Here is a 25,718-nt window from a genome sequence, read left to right as displayed (position 1 = left end):
CGAAATATATTTAAAAAGAAGAATACTTGGAAGTTTAGTTTAAAATATGTTCAAAGAAAAAAATAAATCTATTAAGATTGGTTAATTCATTAATCACCATTTAATCTGATATGTCCTCAATTTTAAAAAATTTGATAAGTAACAATACTCGGGTATTATATATTTACCAAACAATTTTGGTATACCCAAAAATTGACATTTTTGATATTTTGTGGTAAGGTATTATTCCTATACGGATAATATCCTTAATTTTTCTTCCTGAATTTGATTATATAGAAAAGTTTTATATTTTTTAAAAATATTATATATATATATATATATATTTGTTTTTTATAGTATAAAATTGAACAAAATAACTAGAATATGTTTTTTTTTATAGACAGAATATATACAAGTATATTCACCAACCATAAACATCCCTAATATAATACTAATTTTATTTATTTCTCTCATATTTTTAAATAATTAATTCAAATTTTATTTAATACATAATCAATAAAAAAATTAAGTATGATTAATATTATTGTAAATGATAATTAGTTTAACTTTTACTTAGATACAATATAAATGAGAGAAAATTATTGATTTACCTTCTCGAAAATGATATTAACTCAACATTTAGAGATTAATAGAATTTTCAATTATGTTGATAAAAATTGAAAGATTATGTATTTTGTAATTTTTTTTTTATAAAAGATTAATTTAATTATTATATTATTGTTGAAGATTTTAATTAAATAAAGAGGTCTAAATTTTATTTTGGGCTATTTTAGCCCATCAATGACTATAAAAAAAAGCCTTTACTAGTATAATATAAGTAAAACCTAACACAACGGTTGTTTCTTGAGATTAAATGTAAAATCGTTCATGATTAAAATTTTAATGTTTTCTAAAATATTGGCATGAATGAAAATCAACATTCTTACAACAAATTTACCTTAAAATTAAAGTCGTCGAGATCTGCGAAACGACATCAAACAATACAAACACAACCGACTATTCAAAACAAAGGATAGTGGAAAGTGAGAATTCTGGTCATTCTTACAGCAAAAATTTAACTATATAACATACCTATATCTAGCACGATTCTACAAACATGATTTCATGAAACCGCAAATTAGTGAGTTTGTGCCACAGCCTTCAATAACTAACCAGCAGTAGAAACAGGAACAGCCTCAACTAGCCTTGCAAAATAAAATTGTGTAGTGATTAAGCCTTTCTTCCTTATTTTCCATCCTACCTTCTTCAATGCTGCTTCAACATAGCCTCTGAATGAAGATAAACCCTAGTTGCCTTAGAAGGTCCAGGGAACAATTCTCCAATCCTTTTCAACCCTAGTACGTTTTTGGTGCAAAGCTTAGAATTAACCGATTCTCTGCTAATGAAGCAAGATGAGCAATCATTCCATCTGCTTTGTTTTGTGGATAGTGTATTAATACATCCAAACACACCACCGTGTCATACTTCCCATCTAAGCTCTCCAAATCCTTCACTTGAAATTTTGGAAGAACCGGAGCTACTGAAGGACTGTCCTGGCTGCTGTCTACAAGCTCCTCTTTTGCCTAAACAACATTTACAAATAAGGGTTGTTTGGAATTAGCTTATTTGCATTTTAGTATCTTCAATCTTTTCTTGTAACTTAACTCTTTAATTAGTTGAATCGATGACCAATGATGTGCATTCAATAAATCAAAGAGTAGAGTTATAAGAAGAGAAGGAAGAGATTGCGAAAATTACTAAAATGTACGACATCCCAAATGGAGTATAACAGAGATCCTTATGTTCATACAGGGTAAAAACATGACAGAAAGTCCGAAGAAAAAGAAATAACATAATTTTAATACATTTTCTGCATCAAATCAGACTGAACCAAAATGGGAAGTCGTTTCATCCATCTGCAAAAGAATGTCATGAAAATTAAAGCAGCTCAATGCTAGAAAAGATGGAATAAGATAATTTTAGTTTTCAAGAAATAAAACAAAAAATTGATAATAAATGAAGAGGCTAAATCATTCTGGAATATGACAGCAACCAATAGAAAAGGTGAAATTGCCGAATTTTTTGATAAGAAAGTTTATGATTCCATTGAATGGAAAGTCATTTTGTGGCACCCTCAATTACATTGAACAAGTTTGGAAGCAACATATGATCATTAGGAAGATGAAGATGATACAAACGGTGAGAATCCAACAAAATAGATACAAATTGCAACCGACGATCCAACAAAAGTATGTGTTTTCCATCTTAAAAATATGTTTCTACTTTTGTGTCATCTATTTTGATTTGATTGCAACATAAATAAGTAGATTAATGTTAAATTTATTAAAAATTATTTAAACAGTAAAAGTAATTTGTTAATTATACAATCAAAAAATTAGAACTACTTGGATACTAAGAACTTTTGTTTGGAGTCAAAACTTTATTTATTAAATTGGATGAACTCTTTCAGAAACTTGTCTAATAATTTTTGTTTAAGTTCTTTTTCTTGTACTATAAAACAAGTTGATGGTGATATACTATGATGATCGTTTCTTAACTAATAAACCAAAGTGAAAAATAGGAAAAATACTCTTTATGCAAAATCACAAGTAGTAAGCTACATATTTACATTATTATAAAAATATAGGTAATCATTTTTTCAGAAAGATAAAAGTGAGGTGAATTGGTGAAGAAAAGAGGAGGATAAATCATTTTGGAATATGACAGCCAAAGAGTGAAAGTTGATTAAGTTGCCGTTATTTTTTTATAAGGAAGTTTATGATGTATTAGATGAAAATCCATGGTGTTTTTTTGCAAATCCTTTAAATCAAGTTGTAACAAATGATTCATCAAATAAATTACCAAGTGCGTGTTTTCTTACAAAAAGTTTATCATTTTCTCATATATTTTGTTTCTTCCATAAATAAGTTGATTCTTAATAAATTCGACGAAATAAATAAATAAATAAACTAATTTGTTAATGATACAATCAACTAATGAATTAGGAAGTAATTAGTAAATTGATAAAATTCATCTAGTCGTATTAACTAAGAATTTGAAAAGGAGTATAAAGATTGATTTATTGAATTAACATAACAACTTCAAGATCTAATAATTTATGTTAAAGAACTTTATTTTTGTTATACTGAACAATTGTGATGCTATGTATAACGGCATATGTTTTTCACAAACTAAGCAAACAAAATAAGTGACAAATATTATTAATGAAAAATCATAATGGATAAAGATTAGAGAGTCCGGAACTATTTTAGTTTTGAAAAATCAGAGAACCACTTTGATAAATGAAAAGAGCAATGAAAAATACTTTGACAAACAAAGTAGAAAGATAAATAGAAAGAAAGAGATTTAAACCTATTTGTTTCCTGAGATGTATTTATTTTTTGGAAAATCATAGCATTACTTTAATAAATGAAAAAGGTATTAGAAAATGCAACAATGACTAGCAAAATATACAGTTATACAATTGACAGAGTCACACAAATGAAAATCAAGAAATCTTAACCTATTTGAAACGGAAAACAAGTTAATGAAACCAAAACAAAGTTAGGCAAGTCATTCTTTCCAATTTTCTCAATCAATACTTGAGTTTAAATATGAGACTTTTAGCCTAGAGTTAACTTAACTTGATTCTATTGGTATATATATCCGCTTTAACTTTAATTATTGTAACACTTCACAATCAAGTTTTGATTCACACTGTCACATTAATTTTTCATTCTTTATCAAACACTTATATATTTTTTCGGTTTAAATCTCAAAAAAAAATGCAACAAAAGAGAATATGATCATGCTTTGGAAGAGACTCTTTCATTTAGCTTTCACAATGTTTATTAAACTTTATAAATTGTTTAATATTGCAAAATTGTTATTTTAATAATTAAGATGCATATATCAACTAAAATAATTGAAAGTTAACAAAAGAAGAAACATTCTAACAAATCTGTAATAAAATATTTGTTTTTTCAGATTTAGGTATGAAAAAGAATAAGCCAATATACTGTCCAAAAGAAGCAACATCTCAGGAGGCATTAAAAAAAATAAGGTTATTTGAGAATGAGAATGAAGAACTCAACATGGAGTCTGAGAGTATCAATGGTCTTGGTCAAATCAAAGACACTGAAATCACATTTTGAAGCAAATAATGAAAAAAAAATGAATAGGATAACAGCTTGGTTGTTGCTTTAAACAAAATAGGAGATGCCCTTGGAAGGATTGCAGACAAGATTTTATCATTTTCATTATTTTTCTTTAAAGAGATTGTTTGCTTCAAAATGTGATTTCAGTGAGTGTGTTTTGGTTTTGACAAAGACCATTGATCAAATCGAACATCATGTTGAATTATTCACTCACATTCTCAAATAACATAATTCTTTTGCATGCCTCATGAGATTCTATTCATTTTGGACAGTTTATTAGTTTATTCTTTTTCATACCTTAAACTGTAAAAGAAAAATAATTTTTTTTATTACAAACTTGTTAGAATGCTTTTTCTTTTATTATACTTTGAATTATTTGAGTTTATATATGCATCTGAAGTACTAAAATAGAAATTCTACAACATAATGCAATGTATAAAGTTTAGGAAACATTGTAAAAATTAAATTAAAGAGTATCTTCTAAAACATTCTCATATACACGTTATATTTGTTTATGATATTTGTACTGAAAGAAATGTGAAAGTGTTTGATAGAACAAAAAAAATGAAAATGATAATGTGAATGAAAACTTAATTGTGCAGTGCTCCAATAATTAGTGTAAAAGTTGTTATATATACACTGAGAATCAAATTCACTCTAGGCTAAAAGTATCATATTTAATCTCAAGTACTAATTAATAAATTCAAATCAACATTATATGCATCCATGTAATCAATCAATTTTAGACAAATCAAGCAAGTTAATCAACATATTCAAACTCAAGAATAGCAGCAATTTATCAATCAAATAATTAGAAATCAATTACACTGAACTAAAACAAGATTTTCATTTAAATCCATACAAATTAGCTGATTAATTATATTGAATCAACATCTTACATGGGGTTTGTAGGGTCCATTGGAGCTGAGGCGTGGTGGTTGAAGCTCATGAAGCTCAAGAATCTGACATATCTTTCCTTCAGATCTTTTCAGTGTGATTTTCTTCATCATTTCCTGGTTGCAAAAATATACACAATTAAGCATTTAGGCTGCTTCTAAACTAGGAAAGTATTGTATCTAATGTTAGTCAGGAACATCTAAATAAGGAAAAAAATGTATTATTAAAATAATTTGAAACTAATAAAGAGATAAAGAAACAAATAAAGTCTAAAATGAATACATTTGATCTAATTGAAATGAATTTTGTACATGTAGTATGTAGAATACACATTGTTATTTACCTTTTTTATGTTCTTCTTTCCCTATTTTTTTTTTGTGTTCCCATCGCTTTATGTAATAATTGAACGCTTATTGTGTTCCATCTTGTTCTAATAAAAAGTTGTCCTTCTAAAGAATTAAAAGAATGAACATTGTCATGCAGGAAACCTAGTATGAGAAATCCATCAACTTAATCCCAAAATTGATCAATGTCTCCATCTTAACCATGGATCACCAATTAACAAAACTCTTCCCCAAACAAATAATTACTTAATCATTCAAGGTTTAGAGATATCGTTGTCTAGTTTTCTAATAAGATAAATATCATATTTATTAGTCGTTTTCCCCAAAAAAATATCATTGACATGCAAGAGAAGTTATTTCTATAGATTGATACGTGATAAACATTAATATGAATCGAGAACATCAAGTTCCAAATTCTGGAAAATGCAATTTGAAATTCTGTTTTCAAAATATGTTCTAATTCAATTCAAATCATCATCAAATACATTCCATTCAATCAATCTATTTTGGGCGAAATAAACAGTTAATCAACACATTCCAACTCAAAATAAAAGCAATTCATCAAACAATTAGTCTTTCATCAAAATAATAAAAAACTGAAAACATTGAAATTTTAATCTCAATTAGCTAAAACAATTAGCTAAAACAAGAATTTAATCTCAATTCATACAAATTAGCAAATCAATAGCATCTGAAATTTTATCAACATCTTACCTAGCTGCTGAAGCTCACGAAGATCGCATGTCATCTAGCTTTCGGCAACAATAGCAGTAGAATGCAATGATGGCGGGAAAAGGAATTCCCGGAGAGTTTAAAATGGAGATGCTTTCCAAATCCTTGACTTGAAATTTTGGAGAGCTACTGAAAGACTGTCTTGGCTTCTGTCTATAAGCTCCTCTTTTTCCTAAACAACATTTAACAATTATGGGTTGTTTGGAATTAGCTTATTTGCATCAATACATAAACAAACCAAAATAGTACAAGTAGTGTCATTTGTTGGGTATAAGTTAATCAAAATGAATAGAACAGGCAATACAAACCTGAAAAACAATATCTCCAAGAAGAAGAAAGTCTCGAAAGATCACTGGAGCTCCACATCGAAAGGCTTCTAGGCTCGGATGGAAAACTCTCGCGTATCACATCGGATCGAACTCAGGGTTTATCCTCGCAAGAAACCATCGTTGCAACGCTCCAGATCACCCTCAACCGTCATTCGAGCGTCAAACGCCATCGGATGAGCTTCTTCACGGACAGCGTCCTCCCGCGGCTGCGCAGTTTTCTCTTTCTACAATTCTAGAGAGAGTGAAAACCTAATTGATATCTATTTGCGGACCGGAGTTTTCCTATAATTAGATATAACCTAATTTATAAATAAGTTATTAATAATTCACATTAACCCCAATACCCATTGGATATCTTGATAAAAAAAAAATTGTTTGACCATCTTTCTCTTAAACTGAATTTTAAATGGGATAAATAAAAATTTAATAATATTATGGATTTTGTCAAATTTAGGTCTCCTTAAATCTCAAATTAATTTTTTACTGAAGACCTTGGTCACTAAAAAAAATTACTGAAACAAAGTGTGGGAATGTTATAACAAGTCAAATTCGACGATCGAAGAAACGCTCTATTCTGGCATGATCCGTGGTTCAAAGGAGCCTCCCTTCTTATGAGTTATCAAGTCAGAAACATTAGAATAAGAAGAGAGCAGCAACTGACTACTGTGCATGATGTTATGGAAGTCTAATGCAATTATATTCTAAGGTAAAATTCGGATGGGACAAGAATCATTCAGACTGTCAACCGTATAAACTTTCCAAAAGGGCCAATGTGCATGAATGGAAGGTTGAAATCAATAACAAATTTAATTCTAGTTCGGTATGGCAGTGTATTCGCTCTAAAGAGCAAATTGTTTAGTGGTATCACATCGTATGGTCTTCTAGGATCATACATCGACATCAGATTATTTTGGTTGGTTTATAGAGGTAGGTTGATGACTAGAGATCGATTGAGCAGGTTCATGATCATCTCTAACACTAGTTGTGTCCTATGCATATATTGCGATGAGTCGATTTCTCATTTATTTAGTTAATGTAAGTTCACTAAAGTTCTTTGGGTAAGTTAGTCGACAATTTGAGCTTATAAACTCACTTAGTTGATTGAAGTGGTATTATAAATTTGGTGCTTTCAAAGACTAAAGGAAACTCATTTAAGTCCAATTTATTCAAATGCTTTTAAGGATGTCTTGTGTATATTTTGGATGGAGAGAAATGCTACAGTTTTCTCTAGAACAAGAAATGAAGACCAAGTATGGAATGATATTGTTGTTGGTGGTCTATCTCTTATTAACACATAGAGAAGAACATCAATCACTATTGAGAATTGGGAACTTTGTCAAAGATGGAGGATTTTGTTTGATAAAATCACAAAGAACGCAATATTTAAAGTGAGATATAAATGGATGCTTGCTTGATGGTTGTTGGGTACTCATGATGTTCCAATTTTTTTTTTAAAAAAAATTGTTCTTGTTTTTGTTTGCTGTATTTTTCTAATTGTTGAACTTGTTATTTCCTTTTAATTCATAGATTTGTTTATTTTCAAAATTAGGACAAAGGTATGTTTTGTCTTAATTTCAAAACTCTTGTATCTCTCTTCCCTTTTAGGATTTTAATTAAATAACAATAAGTCATTTCCCAAAAAAAGAAGGATGTCTCGAATGAAAAGCTCCACATCGAGGTTCAAACCAAATCAAAGAATAAGAATTGAAGTAAAATGAATTCTCGGAGAGTTTAAATCTCTATCACTATGTACCTCAAGATCTATTCAATGGAGAGAGGGAGTGAAATCTTGTATTTTTTTCGGTCGAGTTATTAACTATTTTATGTAACCTAGTTTTCAAATATATAATTTAATATTCACAATAATAGTTGTCGCTTTAAAGGTTATAGGAATGTATCCATCACAAATAAAAGCGTCGTCATAAAATTCCGTTTTACTATACTAACGTATCTTTATTTTATTTGTTCATTAATAAAAAATATCAAGTCTTCATAAATTTTTACAATCTCGATCAACTATTCCTACTTGATAACAATCATTACATACAAAAACATCGAATATGATGAACGAGGATACAGATAATAAATTTACATCAATTCAAAGTCATAATCTGCAATAGTAAGAGTTTCAATTAGGCTTACACAAATTAATTATAAAAATTATTGATTCACCAATGAACTTAAATACAGATTTGCCCGAATAGACTTATTCTGGATGTATATGAGCTACTTCTTATAGTTCCGAATATATTTGCAAATATTTTCAAATGAATTTAGTTATTTTCAAATGTATTGTTTTTCTTTCTATTTTTGATTTTACACACATCATAAATATTATTAACTTTTTTTCTTAAAACATTCATACATATTTAATGAATATGAGCACGTGAAAATGACATATTAGGTTGAATATGGTCATTATAAAACCTGACTTTTATGAGATAAACATAACCAATAAACTTACAAAAGTGGTGTATGTTGAACAAATGGACCACAAGTACACCCCAGATCTGTTGTTGCAGATTTGGTGTTCCACCCTACACCACCTTTAAAATATATATTGACTTTTCATTCTCTCTTCATTAATTTTGACTTATATAAAATAACCATTTTTGTGAAGGTGGTGTAGGGTGGAGCACCAAATCTGCAACAGCAGATCTGAGCCCCCACAAGTAAGGACTAAACACGCAAACGTAAAAGTCATCAAGCTAGGAGGTCTTCAAAAAAAATATTGGTTTTCATCCGAGTTCACATGAATCATAATACTAACCTCTTCTAATGTCATAATAATGACGCTACAAATATATCACAAATGATGACTTTTGTCGTTAAATGTTTCTCAGATTACAAGAATAATAGCTCAATGTTTCCTTAAACACACTACCCTAACCGTCCCAAGACATGCTTACCAACAACCGTCAAATGATCAAATTAATTTATTATGGTAAGGTGAAACTTAGTAGATGGGTGTGAGACCATGATGAAAAGGATGGGTAGTACTTTGGCTAAAGAAGGATATCTTGATCGAAGCTTTAAAATACTACAAGTTCACCCAATTTAACTAAGACATTACAACATTTTCAAAAAGAATGTAACAATGACCCACCTCAACAAATTTATATCCTTTCATCCACGAGAGCCATAGACACCTTATCACTCCACAAATTCAACAATCTCAATGTCGAGTGACCCATCATCATGGATGGTTCCATGAATTGAAATTGTGATGGGCTTGAAATTCTGTTGGCAAAATTATTAATGAAACTGATAGATTAGCGTACTACTTGGTATATTTTTAGAATTAGAAAAATAAATAGTGAATTAAATTTTTAAAAACAAGGGATTGTCACACAAGCGTAGTTATTATACACTTGAAGGATTGGATCTTGCAGGGGAGCAATCTGATGGGATGAGTGTGGAAAGAAGGACCAAGACCGATGGGCTTAACTTGTCTTTTTGTTTATTCACTTTGCTTATATTTTTGTGGTCTTTACTTGGATGTCTAAATAGCAAATGTATATAAGACTTGTATAGAATCATGATAGTTGTGGAGTTTAGCTTACTTTGTTGTAGTTTCTTTTAGCTGTATTGAGAAACATGTATATATGAATTTTATGTTAAACATGACCAGTATTTTATGGCTTCTGTTAAAGATATCAATGTTAGTAGATCTAAGTGTTTGAATATTAGTGATAGTGTATGAGTAGGGATGTTTCAGTTGGTATCCGCATTTATAATGTAAATATTTTTATTTTTTCAGGGTGGGCTTGATACCACTTCAAATCTAATGTTGATCTTCCACTTCTCACCATCAACGTAAACTTTCTAACACATCTTATTCGGTTAGTAAAATTATTGAATCGAATGTAAAATATCTCACATATGGTGGTCTCCTTACATATAGCAATGTATGTGATCAACTCGAGAATAAACTTGCCAAATAAGACTTTTTCACACTAAGTGTCCTCCTATAAGTCATACCAAATATGGACTCGATCTTCCACTAAATAAAATTTCGTCTTATATGTTACAACAGACGAGACGATTAGAATTCTTAAATAGTGAACCACCCGACCAATCTGACATATATTTGCATCTAATTAACGACTCCTAAATGTTATTATGTTCCAAGGAGAACCTTTTGCGCCATTTTAAAAGTATGATCTTGTTAAAAAAAACTTAGATAATGTTCAAACAACCTTGATCCTTAACATTTTATACTTCATCATATCAAATCAGGTGAAAATGGAGACTCAAACAAACCTTAAAGGATAAACAAAATCGAAAAATGGACAAACAAAAATCATTGACCTAACAGAGTTTTTGTTGGTTGTCATTTATTGCCAACCTGACCATCGGTTTTGATTGGATAGTGGATAGTTTTAACTAAAAAAATGGATGGTTTAACCAAATGATCATTTATTTATTTATTTATATATTTATTTATATATATATATATTAATGTTTAATAAATTAAAAGTTATAAGATTTTACCAAAATCTATTTATGTTTGAGTTTGATTTTTGAAAGCTTTATATATATATTAATAAATATAATTTACATATTTTTAAATCATTTATATAAGGTAAATCTAATTAATGAAAAAAACTAATAGTAAATTAATTAAAATTTAATAAAATGAATTTAAATTTAAATAGTTTTGAATAGGTATCTGATGGGTCTTGCAGGGGAGCAATCTGATGGGATGAGTGTGGAAAGAAGGACCAAGACCGATGGGCTTAACTTGTCTTTTTGTTTATTCACTTTGCTTATATTTTTGTGATCTTTACTTGGATGTCTAAATAGCAAATGTATATAAGACTTGTATAGAATCATGATAGTTGTGGAGTTTAGCTTACTTTGTTGTAGCTTCGTTTGGCTGTATTGAGAAACATGTATATATGAATTATATGCTAAACATGACCAGTATTTTATGGCTTCTGCTAAAGATATCAATGTTAGTAGATCTAAATGTTTGAATATTAGTTATAGTATATGAGTAGGGATGTTTCAGTTGGTATCCGCATTTGTAATGTAAATATTTTTATTTTTTAGGGTGGGCTTGATTCCACCTCAATTCTAACGTTGATCATCGAATATAAAATATCTCACATATGGTGGTCTCCTTACATATAGCAATGTATGTGATCAACTCGAGAATAAACTTGCCAAATAAGACTTTTTCACACTAAGTGTCCTCCTATAAGTCATACCAAACATGGACTCGATCTTCCACTAAACAAAATTCCGTCTTATATGTTACAACAGACGAGACGAGACGATTAGAATTCTTAAATAGTGAGCCACCCGACCAATCTGACATATATTTGCATCTAATTAACGACTCCTAAATGTTATTATGTTCCAAGGAGAACCTTTTGCACCATATTAAAAGTATGACCTTATTAAAAAAAACTTAGATAATGTTCAAACAACCTTGATCCTTAAAATTTTATACTTCATCATATATAATCAGGTGAAAATGGAGACTCAAACAAACTTAGAGGATAAACAAAATCGAAAAATGGACAAACAAAAAACATTGACCTAACAGAGTTTTTGTTGGTTGACATTTATTGCCAACCTGACCACCGGTTTTGATTGGACAGTGGATAGTTTTAACTTAAAAAATGGGGTTGTTTAACCAAATGATTATATATATATATATATATATATATATATATATATATATATATATATATATATATATATATATATATTAATGTTTAATAAATTAAAAGTTACCAGATTTTACCGAAATCTATTTATGTTTGAGTTTGATTTTTGAAAGTTTTATATATATATTAATAAATATAATATATATATTTTTAAATCATTTATATAAGGTAAATCTAATTAATGAAAAAAATTAATAATAAATTAATTAAAATTTAATAAAATGAATTTAAATTTAAATAGTTTTGAATAGGTAAAATTTTATTTATAAAAAATAGTTAAATAATAATATATATTAATTTAAATTATATTTCGGCTACAATATATCAGGAGATAGTTTCAAAATAATAAAAAAATATTAATTTGTTTAGTAACTTCTAAAAAATAGCTCCTATTTGTTTTATATATTTTTTAAATTAGTTTTATATTCAATCATATGTATTACATATATAAAAATGCCTAGTATAAACTGAAATATATTTTATCCACTTATAAAACATACAAAAATCAAATATTAAAGTACCTAAGATTTTGAAGTGTTTGGTTGAAAAATAAATCTTAATTCCAAGTTAAATATTAAAAAAAACTATAAAATAAAATAACTATATAAATAAAACTAAGAAATAGATTAGTTGAGAGAAAAATGGATATGAATATAAAAATAATATCAAATAATTAAATATTTTATTATTATTATTTTGCAAATGGATATGAATGAAAGATTTATTCATTAACCAAGAAAGCATTACAAAAATGTGAGAAAAAAATCATTAAAAAATGGCACAATGGCATCACACACTAAAACAATAAGAGACACTAAAACAACATGACATATGACATGACACACTAAAACAAACATTAATGTCAAAATCTATACACTAGGTTGAATGTGTTGTTTGGATTTTAGATTTTAACCTTAAAGTTGGGTTGTTTTAGTGTGTCATGCCGTTTTTAAGGAATAAAACTCTCATTTTATCATTTTGCATAAATAATTAATAAAAAAAAGTTTAAACTCTCGTTTATATCATTTTTATTCAAAACTATTTAAATTTAAACAAATTTGTATTTAAAATATTATTTATTCAATATTATTAAATAGTTGAATAAATAAACTAGTTCACATTTAAATAAATAAAAACAAAAAAAAGGGACACATTAAATATTAATTTTAATTCCATTTATTATTTTTTAATTATTTTATTATGAATTATTTTTTTCATTAATTTCATTATTAAATAGATTTACCTTATATAAATGATTTATAACAATTTCACAAATTATTTAAATGTTTATCATATCATATATATATATATATATATATATATATATATATAACTATATATATTTAGAACTATATATATTTAGAACTATCAATTAGTGGAAACACTTGAGTTTTATTTATTTAATTAATTTATTAATATACACTTACCATATTTTTAGAATCGTTATTTAGTTTAAATTAATATTATAATAAAATATTTAAAAAAATAATTTCTAAATAATTTTATTTTTTCCAAACCTAAATCCAGCCTTGATTTTATTTTTTCTTAAAATAATTTAGTTAAATTCTAAATAAAAAAAGTTACCTAATTTCTTAAATAATATATGTATAAAGTTTTCAAAATTCAAACTCTAACCTAAATAGATTTTACCAAAATCTGTAACTTTTAATTTATTAAACATAAAAATTTATATAAACGATGGTTAGTTAAACCATCCATTTTTAAGCTAAAATATCCAACCAAACCGATCAGGATTGGCAATAAATGGCAACCAACTAAAACTTGGTTTAGTTGATTTCTTTTGTTTATCCGTTTTCTATTTGTTTATGGAGTACTTTTATAACTTTCTCTAAGGTTTGTTTGAGTCTCCATTCTCACCTTATTAAATAGGATAAAGTATAAAATGTTAAAGTTCAAGGTTGTTATCTAAACTTCCTTAACAAGGTATTTCTTTGAAATGGTGCAAAAGGTTCTCCTTGGATCATAATAGCATTTGAGAATAGTTAATTAGATGCAAATATATGTTAAATAAGAAGTCTAATAGTCTAGCCTATTCCTATTCCCTATTAGGTTAAACTCTTTTTTAAATTATTTTGCTTTATTATTGTTAAGTTGATTTTGTAAGTTCATATATTAATCTTTATTTAGGTTCTTAGACGAATAATAATCAGTATCTCACAAGGCCTTTTTGCCAATAATCAGAACCGAAGACTTATTGTAAATAACCAACGCCGGAGGATTCCTTTCACAGATCACAAGAACTAGTTTTCTCGTCGGTCTTCACAAACTCCTTGGCGACCAACATCGTCACCACCACTACCACTACCACTGCCTTATAATTGAGTCTCCTTATAATACCAATTATTATGTGGACAAATATCATTAGAGAATAATAATAAATATTATAATTGGAATGCATGGTGTTATCCTCTTGAGGAAATATGAATATTCCTTTTGCACCAAATTAGTCTACACCAAGACCACCAGCTAGTAAGACTTTATTATAAATTAATTTTTTATTATAATTTAATATTTGTTATTGTTTGATTTGATTTTTCTCATTAGATGAAACTCATTTTATAAACATTAAATATGATTTCATAGTTGTACACCCTATTTTTATACCTTGTGTATCAAATAAATATCCCGGTCTAATATAATGCCCATACTTGTTTATTGGGTAGTGAAAAAAAAACATAAAAATGTATTTTGAAAACCAATCTGAAAACAATAGTTTAAACGTTGAATTTCAAAAATACTTAAGTCACGAGTGCCGGTACTTTCAAAATGACCGGAACGAAAAAAGGTGAAGTTTGAGTATAATATTGTTGTTAGAGAAAATGTACAGAAGGGTCATTTCGGAGCTTGTATATGGGTCAAAACATCATTTTTCAGAACGACTCGATTTCTAGAACTTATAACCCGTTCAAATCCTTCGTTTTGAAAAATTATTAATTTTGAATATAATATTTCTGTTTGCAATTATCTACAGAGGATATTCAAAATGGCGAAAAACTGGAAAATGAGTCAAATCGGCGAGTCGATTCGTAACCAGCGAGTCAACCCGTGTCAAGGAGATTTTTTTTAGGAATAAAGGAGGAGGGATTTTTTTATTTCCAACTTTTTCCTTCAAACTAAAAGGCGGAACGGTTATTTCAAAGAGGGGTTAGTTCATTTTGAAAAAACAAAAAAAATCAGTTAACTGATTTGGTTAGAACAGAGGTGGTTATTTTCTAGAAAAAGCGGTTCATTTTGGAAAAAAAGAAACAGATCTCGATTTGAAGAGAAAGAGAGAATCACAGTAGGCAGGTGATTCTTGAACAGTTTTTTTTTTCTGAAAAAATAAAGCTTTATTTTAATAAATGAATACAACAATTTAAAAAATTTTAAAAAGAAAGATATAAAAAAATCGAGTAACAAAAATTGAGAACTAAGAAATCTTTACATAATTGAAAAAAAAATTATGAAAACCAAAATAGTTCGTCACTATTTTTCTTGTCACACCACTTTATATTGGTCTCCTTGGCACACGGTTTATTTCTCTATAAAAGAAAAAACATCTTCAAATACTTTGATTAATTTTATAAATAATATGACCAAATACTGAGCAAAGTTCACACATGTTACAATAAGAAATAAAATAAAAGAAAAAAAAATCATTCAAATAACTTGTACCCTGGGTGCAAAATTGTTAAAATTTCGAGTTGACTCTAAATCTTACGATTTTACAATTTCACATTAGGTTAACGAGTCTGATCTTAAGTAAACTCTTAAATCGGTAAACTCTTACGATTTTAAATTTATGATAATAAGATTTTACGAATTTAGTAATACTTTCGATTTTACGATTTTACTATTAAAAAAACAAATTTATATTTTAAATTTAAAAATAAAGTAATTATTTATTTAAATAAATAAATTAATATAATTAATTTTGTAAATATAATTTTGTATAGTATTATTTACTTATTATTATTTTTAATTAATTTTATATTAAAATATATAATATTTTAAAATTAGCTAAATATAAAACACTTAATTATATATATAAATAATAATAATATATAACTAATATTTTTTCAAATTAAACTTTTACGATTTCATATACACTCTAGATTTTACGAGTTACAACTGGCTAACGATTCTACGTAAACTATCAATTTTGACAGCCTTGCCTGTGTGGCCGAGTTATTTTTAAGTAATGTGTATAATGTGTGTAAAATCACGGAAAAAAAATATAAAAAAAAGATGTCCATAATATATTAAGCCTACTTTCATAGGAGCTAAATATTTACATTTTTTACAAAGAAAATAACATTATTATAAAAATATAAGTAAAAGAAAGAACTAACTCCAACTAGGCCAAAAATAATCACTATAGTGAAAAATAAATCATTTCACTTGAACTTAATATCAGTAAAAAATGCTCTACACATTCCAAACAACTTACCGAGTAATTAAGAAAGGCAAGTTGGAATTTGTTTAAAAAAAATGTGTTTGGTTAGAAGTGAACTGTGAATGAAATTAAAATTAAAATTAAATGGGGTAATTTCAATTATATTATATGTTAAAGGGCTTAAACCAAGAAAATCAATTTAGAACTTCAACTCTTATAAAATTGAAATAAGTATATATTTTGGTTAGAAGTGAACTGTGAATGAAATTAAAATTAAAATTAAATAGGGATAATTCCAACTATATTATTTGTTGAAGGGATTAAACCAAGAAAAATAATTTAGAACTTAACTCTTATAAAATTGAAATAAGTAAAATTAAGCAAATTTATAAAGTTGAAAAAATTAATAATTTTCAAAACATCAATTTATAATTAAATTTATAAAAATAACTTTTACCTAAATAAGATATGAATGACAATGATTATAAAAGATAATGATATAAAAAAAAATAAAGATTATAAATAATAAAGGGTCATTCAAACCCAAAAACTCAATATCTTTTATGCAAATTTTGTTAAACTTTTTTCATTTCATAAAAAACACCTTAGGGTTTTGAACTCACCCTTCTATGGCGTCAAAAACGGATGAATCGCCGACAAATAATCTTCATTCAACAGACCACAGTGCTGAAATACAAGTCGAGATTCAAGAGATTGCAGAAGTTTCTAAAAGACCACAACATCCCAAATGGAGTATAAGAGAGACCCATGTGCTCATAGAGGGTAAATTCGCGGAAGAAAACCTGAGGAGAAACGGAGAACAGAGATCTAATGTAATTCTTGCATCAAAATGGGAGGTCATCTCATCCTTCTGCACTAAGAATGGCATGAAAAGAGGAGCGATTCAATGCCAAAATAGGTGGAGTAGGTTAATGGAACTTTTCAGAAAGATTAAAATGAGAGAATCGGTGAAGAAAGATGAGGATAAATCATTCTGGAACATGACAGCCAAAGAAAGACAGTTGATTAAGCTGCCGAAATTTTTTGATAAGGATGTTTATGATGTATTGGATGGAAATCCATGGTGCGCCTCTGCAATTTCGTTAAATCAAGTTGCAACAAATGATTCATCAAAGAAACTACCAAGTACGTGTTTTTTTATTTTTCCTTTTCACATCTATTTTGTTTGTGGTATAAATAAGTAGATTTGTGATAAAATTCAATGAATTAGGACTTTATTAGTAGATTGATATGATTTGTCTAATCAAGTAACTAAGAACTTGGATTGGAGTCTCAAAATTGATTTATTGAATTGACAAACTACTCTGAGATCAAATCATTTCTATTAAAGAACTTTTCTTGTTCAACGAAACAAGTTGGGGTGTTATCCTTATAGAATTTGTTTCCTGGACTGTATTTATTTTTTGGAAAAATCAGAGCATTACTTTAATAAATGAAAAAGGCATTAGAAAATACAACAATGACTAGCAAAATATACAGTTATGCAATTGATTGAGTAACACAAATGGAAAGAAAGAAATCTTTAATTAAACCAAAACAAAGTTAGGCAAGTCATTCTTACAGATTTTCCCAATCAACACTTGAGTTTAAATATGAGACTTTTAGCCTAGAATTAAATTGATTCGATGTGTATATAAACTAGCTTTTACTTTGATTATTGGAACACATCACAATCAAGCTTTGATTCACACTGTCACAATCATTTTTCATGGCCTATCAAACACTTTTATATTTTTTTCAGTCCAAATCTCATAAACAAATGTAACAAAAGATATATGAGCATGCTTTAAAAGAAACTTTTTCATTTAACTTCCACAATGTTTACTGAACTTTTTACATTACATAATGTTGAAGAATTGTTATTTTGGTAATTCAGATGCATATATCAACTAAAGTAATTCGAAGTGAAAAAAAAATTCTAACAAGTCTGTTATAAAATATCTTATTTTTATTTTTCCAGATTTAGGTATGAAAAAGAATAAGCCAACATACTGTCCAAAAGAAGCAACATCTCAAAAGTCAGGCAAAAAAAGAAGGTTATCTGAGAATGAAAATGAAGAACTCAACATGGAGTCCGAGAATGGGAATGAAGAAGATAATAAAGTGATTGCTGTTTTAAACAAAATAGGAGATGCCCTTGAAAGGATTGCAGACAAATTATAGGCTAAAATTGATTTTTTTTATCATTTATGATGTTGTTCAAACTTCTTTGCTATTCTAAATGTTTTTCATTTTCTTTTTTGACTTAAAAACTGAATTAAGATGATTCTGGAAGATTGATTAGGTCAAATAATAATGGGAGTCAAGTCATAAACTAGTTTTAAAGAACATTTAAGATGACCAATATCATAGCCTAGACACCTGATTGTCTTCTTTTTTTTTTCTTTCAAACTAATATAACTTCAATAATAAACAAGATCGTCGCACCAATTTGAAAAAGAAAGACAAAACCCTATAAGGCGTATGTTATATCCAATATTTATGTCACAAGACCTATCCACGAGATGCAGGAAACTAAGTATGAGAAAACACATTAACTTAATCCCAATATCGATCAATGTCTCAATCTTAACCATGGATATAACTAATTAACAAAACCCTTCCTCAAGAAAATAATTACTTAATTATTCAAGGCTCAAAGAATTTTATAGTTTTCTGATAAGATAAATATCACATTTATTGACATGCAAAAGAAGTTATTTCTATATATTGGTACATGATAAGCATTAATATGAATCTATAACATCAAGTTTAACATTTCCTAATTCTGGAAAATGCAATTGGAAATTCTGTTTTCAAAATAGTGTACAAATTCAATTCAAATCATCATCAAATACATTTCATTCAATCAACCTATTTTGGACGAAACTATCAGTTAATCAACCCATTCTAACACAAGAATAAAAGCAATTCATCAAACAATTAGTCTTTCATCAAAAGAATAAAAACCGATAACATTGAACTATAACTATAATTTCATCCCAATTCATACAAATTAGCTAATCAATAGCATCTGAATTGAATCAACATCTTACCTAGGTTTGTATGTACCTTTGGTGCCGAGGCATTGCTGCTGAAGCTCACGAAGATCGCCTGTCTTCTGGATTTCAGAAGCCACTTCACACATTGTATTCTTTCGGCAACATTAGTAGTAGAATGCCTCAAGATCTGTTCAAGGTCCTTCAATCGGTATCAAAGGCCTCTAGGCTCAGATGGAGAAAGGATGCATATATCGCGTCTCACATAAGAACTCAGGGTTTTTCTTTGCAAAAATCGTTGTTGCAACGCTCCAGATCAACCCTCAACCGTCATCCTAGTGTCAAACACCGTCGGATGACCTTCTTCACGGACATTCACCATAAATTCTACCACGGCTGAGTAACCTTCTCTCCCTAAAATTCTATTTATATACAACCTAGCTTTCAAATAAATAATATATTATTCATCATAAATGTTGCCATCTTAAAGCTATTTATCCGTCACAATAAAAGCTTTGTCATAAAATTCCGTTCTCCTATAATAACAAATATTTAGTTGCATATCTTCGTTTTATTTTTTAATGAATCAAAAATATCACACATTTCTCAATTTTTGCAATCTAACTCTAATATTCCTACTTCACAACATTCATTACTTATTTAAATGAGATTTTTACGAATAATATTCAGCAGATCGTTATGACAGTGAATTCACTACTCAGAATATGATGATGGACGAGGATATGTCATATATGGTAATTTTACGTCAATTCAAAGTCATAATATGTAGTAGTAGAGAGTTTCAATTAAGCTTACACAAACTAACAATAAATTTGGACCTATTTGGAAACACTTCTTGGTTTGAAGTTAGAATTGGGTATGAATTTAGTTCAGAGTCGGCTCAGGTGTAAACTCAGCAAGACCATGGGCTACTTACCCAGCAAGCCCATGGGCTAGGGCAGACCCAACCCATGGTTCTGGTGGCAAAGATACAAAACAATTAGGAATTCAGATCATTTTAATATGATCTTCAGGTGATAAAGTAATCATGTTCGGGTTGCAAATATACAAAACAATTAGGAATTTAGGCGGCTTCCAAACTAGGAAAGTATTGTATTCCAAAAATCAAAATATTTTATGAATGTCCGTTGACATTCAAATTTATCCATTTAAAGTCGTTTCTTCTAATCATACAGTACCATCTCAGTCTTAATGTTGACATGCCAAAATCAAACTATGTACGAGGGAAATGATATCAAAAGGTGTATTTCAATGTCTTTCGAAATGATTGGAAGCATAAAACTTAATTCCTCTTGTGATGATATTAAGGAATGAGGTTTCAATGTCAAGTAGAATGAGCATGTAAAATGTATTACCTCCTTCACTTTTATGCAAAATGGACCTCGTTGATTAGATTAGGATCAACCCACACACACAATCGTGTCTATTTTATCATTGAATTGTCCCATTTTGTGAAAATGTGGCTGAAGTTTTTTGGACTACTTTGTTAGCAGTCTTATATCTGCGAGGCCTAGGTGAATGTTGTGAGTACATCAAGATTTATTTTATCTTTGGGTTGTTTCTACTTTCCAATTCGATAATCTTGTCGCCGAAATTCACAGGTTGACGCCAATGCCTAATCGGAGTGTACATGAGAGTCTCAAAGGAAGACACATCTTAGAACGCATTTATTCTTGTTTGGGTTATGTTGATGATGTTCGGCGAGGTTAGATTGCATAATATATTATGAGCAGAGGAGGACTGGTTTTGATGATTTCTAATAAGGGTAGGATGAGGGTGTTATGCGGAATTGTAGAATTGAGTTTAGGAATGTCAAGAGAGTCCGACAATCTTGTTTATTTATGACACATTTAGGTTATTATGTTGGAAAACTTAAAAGTTCTTTCAAAAAAAATTATGACTTAACTACCATATTCATTAAACATAATTAATTTTCTAGAAGCATTTTACATTTTAAGTCAAAAATGAAAATGAAAAACATTAGAAGAGCAAAGAATTGGATAACTTAATGAAATCAATTTTAACCTAGAGCTTGTGTGTAATCCTTCCAATAACATCTTCTATTTTGTTGAAAACATCAACCAAATGATTATTTTGATCTTTATTTTTCTTTATAGACATTATTTGTTTCTTATGTTTTGGCTATGACCAATAATTTCAATCAATTGAGACTAGATTTCATTCTTAATCCCCATTCTTGAATAAACATTTTTTTTGTATACCTCTTGATATTACCTTTTTTATAACTTCAAATTTAGAAAGTAAAAAAAGAAAATTTTATTTTAAACTTATTAGAATGCTTCTTATTAGTGATTCATGGTTTATATGCATCTAATTTTCCAAAATACCAATTCGACGACATGATGAAATGTACAAATGAAAAATTGTGAAAATTTAGAAAACATTGTTTAGCTTCCACAATGTTTCTAAACTTTATACATTACATTATGTTGCAGAATTATTATTTTGATAATTCAGATGCATATATCAACCGAAGTAATTCAAAGTTAGAAAAAAGGAGAATAAAGTAATTGTTATTTTGCCTTTTAAGTTTCATGTATTTAAGTTTCAGGTATGTAAAAAAATGAAAGTAAAAGAATAAAATTATCTTAGAATGGGAATCAAGAACTTTATATGAAGTCTGAGCTGATCAATGTTCTTGGTCAAAGCCAAAACACACTAAAATCATATTTTGAAACAAACAATGTCATAATAGAGAAAAACAATAATCAGGATAAAGACTTGGTTGCAGTTGTAGAGAAGATAGGAGATGTCCTTCAAAGGATTGCAGACAAACTATAGGCTGAAATTGGTTTCATGATGTTATTCAAGCTCTCTCTATTCTTCTAAATTCTTTCAATTTTCTTTCTGACTTAGAACCTGAATTTATTATGTTCTGGAAAATTAATTAGGTCAATGAACATGGGAGTTAAGTTATAAACTAGTTTTAAAGAACATTTAAGTTGACCTATAACCTAGAGTCCTGGATGCCTCATTGTCTTTTTTTCTCTAAATATTAAAACTTCATTAATAAACAAGATTGACCAACAAACTTGAAAAAGAAAGACTAAACACTATAAAGTATCTGTTATAATTCAAAATTGACGTCACAAGACCCATCTACGAGAAGCATAAACAAGTATGAGAAAATTGATCAGTTTAACCTCTAAATAGATTAATGTCTCTATCTTAACCATGGATTACCAATTAACACAAGTCTTTCTCAAGAAAAATAATGACTTGGTCATTCAAGGTTTAGACATAGCGTTGTCTAGTTTGTTAATAAGTTAAATACTGTGTTTCTTTTCATGCAAAAGAGGTCATTTCTATACATTGGTATGTGATAAGCATTTACTAGGAATTTTATCATTTTCCTAAATTTGGAAAATGAAATATGAAAATCTGTTTTCAAAATATTGCTCCAATGCAAATCAAATCAACATCATATGCATCCATTCAATCAATCAATTTTGAACAGAGCAACCCAGTTAATCAACACATTCAAACTCAAGAATAGAAGCAATTCATCAATCAAAGAATCAATTGCATTGAACTAAAACTAGATTTTCATTTATATTCATACAAATTAGCTGATTAATTAATTCTAGCTGAAATTGAATCAACATCTTACATAGAGTTTGTAGGGTCCATTGGAGCCGAGGCATGGCTGTCGAAGCTCACGAAGCTCAAGAATCTGTCGTATCTTTCATTCCGATCAATTCAATGTGTTCTTCTTCATCATTTCCTGGTTGCATAAATACACAACAATTAGGCATTTAAGCTGATTCCAAACTAGGAGAGTATGGAACACCTAAATAAGGAAAAAAAAATAGATTATTAAAATAATGTGAAACTAATAAAGAGATAAAGAAACAAATAAAGTCTAAAATGAATACATTTGATCTAATTGAAATGAATTTTGTACATGTAGTATGTAGAATACACATTGTTATTTACCTTTTTTATGTTCTTCTTTCCCTATTTTTTTTTGTGTCCCCATCGTTTATGTAATAATTGAACGCTTATTGTGTTCTTTCTTGTTCTAATAAAAAGTTGACCTTCTAAAAAACGAATGTACATTGACATGCAGTAAACCTAGTATGAGAAAATCCATCAACTTAATCTCAAAATTGATCAATGTCTCCATCATAACCATGGATCACCAATTAACAAAACTCTTCCCCAAACAAATAATTACATGATCATTCAAGGTTTAGAGATATCGTTGTCTAGTTTCCTAATAAGATAAATATCATATTTATTGACATGCAAGAGAAGTCATTTCTATAGATCGGTACGTGATAAGCATTAATATGAATCTAGAACATCAAGTTTAACATTTCCTAATTCTGGAAAATGCAATTTGAAATTCTGTTTTCAAAATATGTTCCAATTCAATTCAAATCATCATCAAATACATCCAATTCAATCAATCTATTTTGGGCGAAACTAACAGTTAATAAACACATTCTAACTCAAGAATAAAAGCAATTCATCAAACAATTAGAACTATAACATTGAGCTATAACTAGAAGTTCATCCCAATTCATACAAATTAGCAAATCAATAGCATCTGAAATTGAATCAACATCTTACCTAGGTTTGTAGAATGCAATGAAGGCGGGAAAAGGAATTCCCGGAGAGTTTAAATCTCTCTCAAGATCTGTTCAATGGAGATGCTTTCCAAATCCTTAACTGTCTTGGCTGCTGTCTGTAAGCTCCTCTTTTGCCTAAACAACATTTAACAATTAGGGGTTGTTTGGAATTAGCTTATTTGCATCAATACATAAACAAACCAAAATAGTACAAGTAGTGTCATTTGTTGGGTATAAGTTAATCAAAATAATACAAACCTGAAAAACAATATCTCCAAGAAGAAGAAAGTCTCGAAATTTCATCCAAATTTCCTGGTCCTTCAATCTGTAGCAAAGGCCTCTAGGCTCGGATGGAGGACTCTCGCGTCTCACATCGGATCGAACTCAGGGTTTTTCTTCGCAAGAAACCATCCTTGCGACGCTCCAGATCAATCCTCAACCGTCATCCGAGCGTCAAACACCATTGGATGACCTTCTTCATTGACGGAGTCCTCCCGCGGCTGCGTAGTTTTCTCTCTCTGCAATTCTAGATGTTATTTATGTTTGATATAATATAACCTAATTTTCAAATAAAATTATCTATAATTTACAATAACCCTAATACCCTGTTCCTGTTTGAATATTTGGATTTAAAATGTTATTTAAAAATTATAATAAATAACAATCATTTTTTAAATTGAAGAAAAATTTTAAATTGGATAAATGACAAATTTAAGAATAGTTAGAAAGATTTTTTTTATTATTTTTTTTTTTTAAATTTAGACCTCTTAAATCTCATGTGAATTTATATATTGGTTAATCTCTTCTAAATTGTGGAGTATTATCGGTTAGGCCGCAGCCAAAGCAATTTACGAAAACACGAAAAGAGCTCAATTGCAATTTCCTTTCAAAGTTTTTATTTCTCATCTCTGATTAGTTATGCAGAAACAATAAAAAAGAGAAATAGTTAGTACAATCTAATTGTTGGATCATAGTTGAAAAGTTTGAAATAAATAAAAAAAAAGATAATGAAAATAATTTGATAGTCATAAATAAATATGGTTAGTTAAGAGTATTAAATTAACAAAATATTAAAATTATAGGTTTTTTATTTTATTTTATTTTTTTGATTTGAAAGATTTAATAGTTGAAATTTTTTAAGTGAAAAATGGATAAAAGAAAATATTTTTTCTAAATTTTTTAATTTAAGTTAGAATATTTATTTTTATTAACTTTTTCTGACCAAACAGGATTGTTTTATTTTTATAAAATACAAAACTTGTTTTTGACAAATTAGATTTAGTTAATTTGATTAGGGTCGATCGGTATAATGTAATTTTGTATTCATACGGTATATCGTACCAAAAATCAGTATCAAAATATAAATACATTATATACCTTAATTTTCGGCCTACATTGTTTTTGGTACGGTATTAATATTATACCGCTATACCAAAAAACATATTTACTTCAACAAGAATGGTTACTATATAAACATTATACAAAATTAAAATTTAAAATTTTTATTATAAAATAAAATATTACTTTTAAGAATACAATGTTTTTAGAGACTAGAAAATGTTAAAACTAAATTTAGTTACAAAAATTGAGG

General features: G+C 28.3%; 1 protein-coding gene across 2 annotated transcripts; it reads right to left on the bottom strand.

Moving 5' to 3' along the window:
- Nucleotides 1-922: 922 nt before the first annotated feature.
- On the bottom strand, nucleotides 923-24,584 carry LOC124910254 (magnesium protoporphyrin IX methyltransferase, chloroplastic-like). 2 transcript variants are annotated; one of them, XR_007096404.1, is made up of 4 exons: nucleotides 24,386-24,584; nucleotides 24,129-24,262; nucleotides 5,036-5,149; nucleotides 923-1,562 (listed from the first exon to the last, which is right to left on the bottom strand). XR_007096404.1 is itself a non-coding variant. In XM_047450877.1 (3 exons), exons 2-3 carry the CDS (start codon nucleotides 5,144-5,146, stop codon nucleotides 1,335-1,337), a joined length of 339 nt encoding a protein of 112 aa, XP_047306833.1. In that variant the 5' UTR covers nucleotides 5,147-5,149; nucleotides 24,129-24,256; the 3' UTR covers nucleotides 923-1,334. The 2 variants fall into 2 exon arrangements, 1 of the variants encoding a protein (XP_047306833.1); XM_047450877.1 differs by lacking the exon at nucleotides 24,386-24,584 and having other exon boundaries at nucleotides 24,129-24,256.
- Between the last annotated feature and the right edge of the window lie 1,134 nt (nucleotides 24,585-25,718).

This window comes from Impatiens glandulifera, chromosome 7 (assembly GCF_907164915.1).
Source record: "Impatiens glandulifera chromosome 7, dImpGla2.1, whole genome shotgun sequence".
Taxonomy (NCBI): domain Eukaryota; kingdom Viridiplantae; phylum Streptophyta; class Magnoliopsida; order Ericales; family Balsaminaceae; genus Impatiens; species Impatiens glandulifera.
This window is presented reverse-complemented; position numbering and strand designations above follow the sequence as displayed.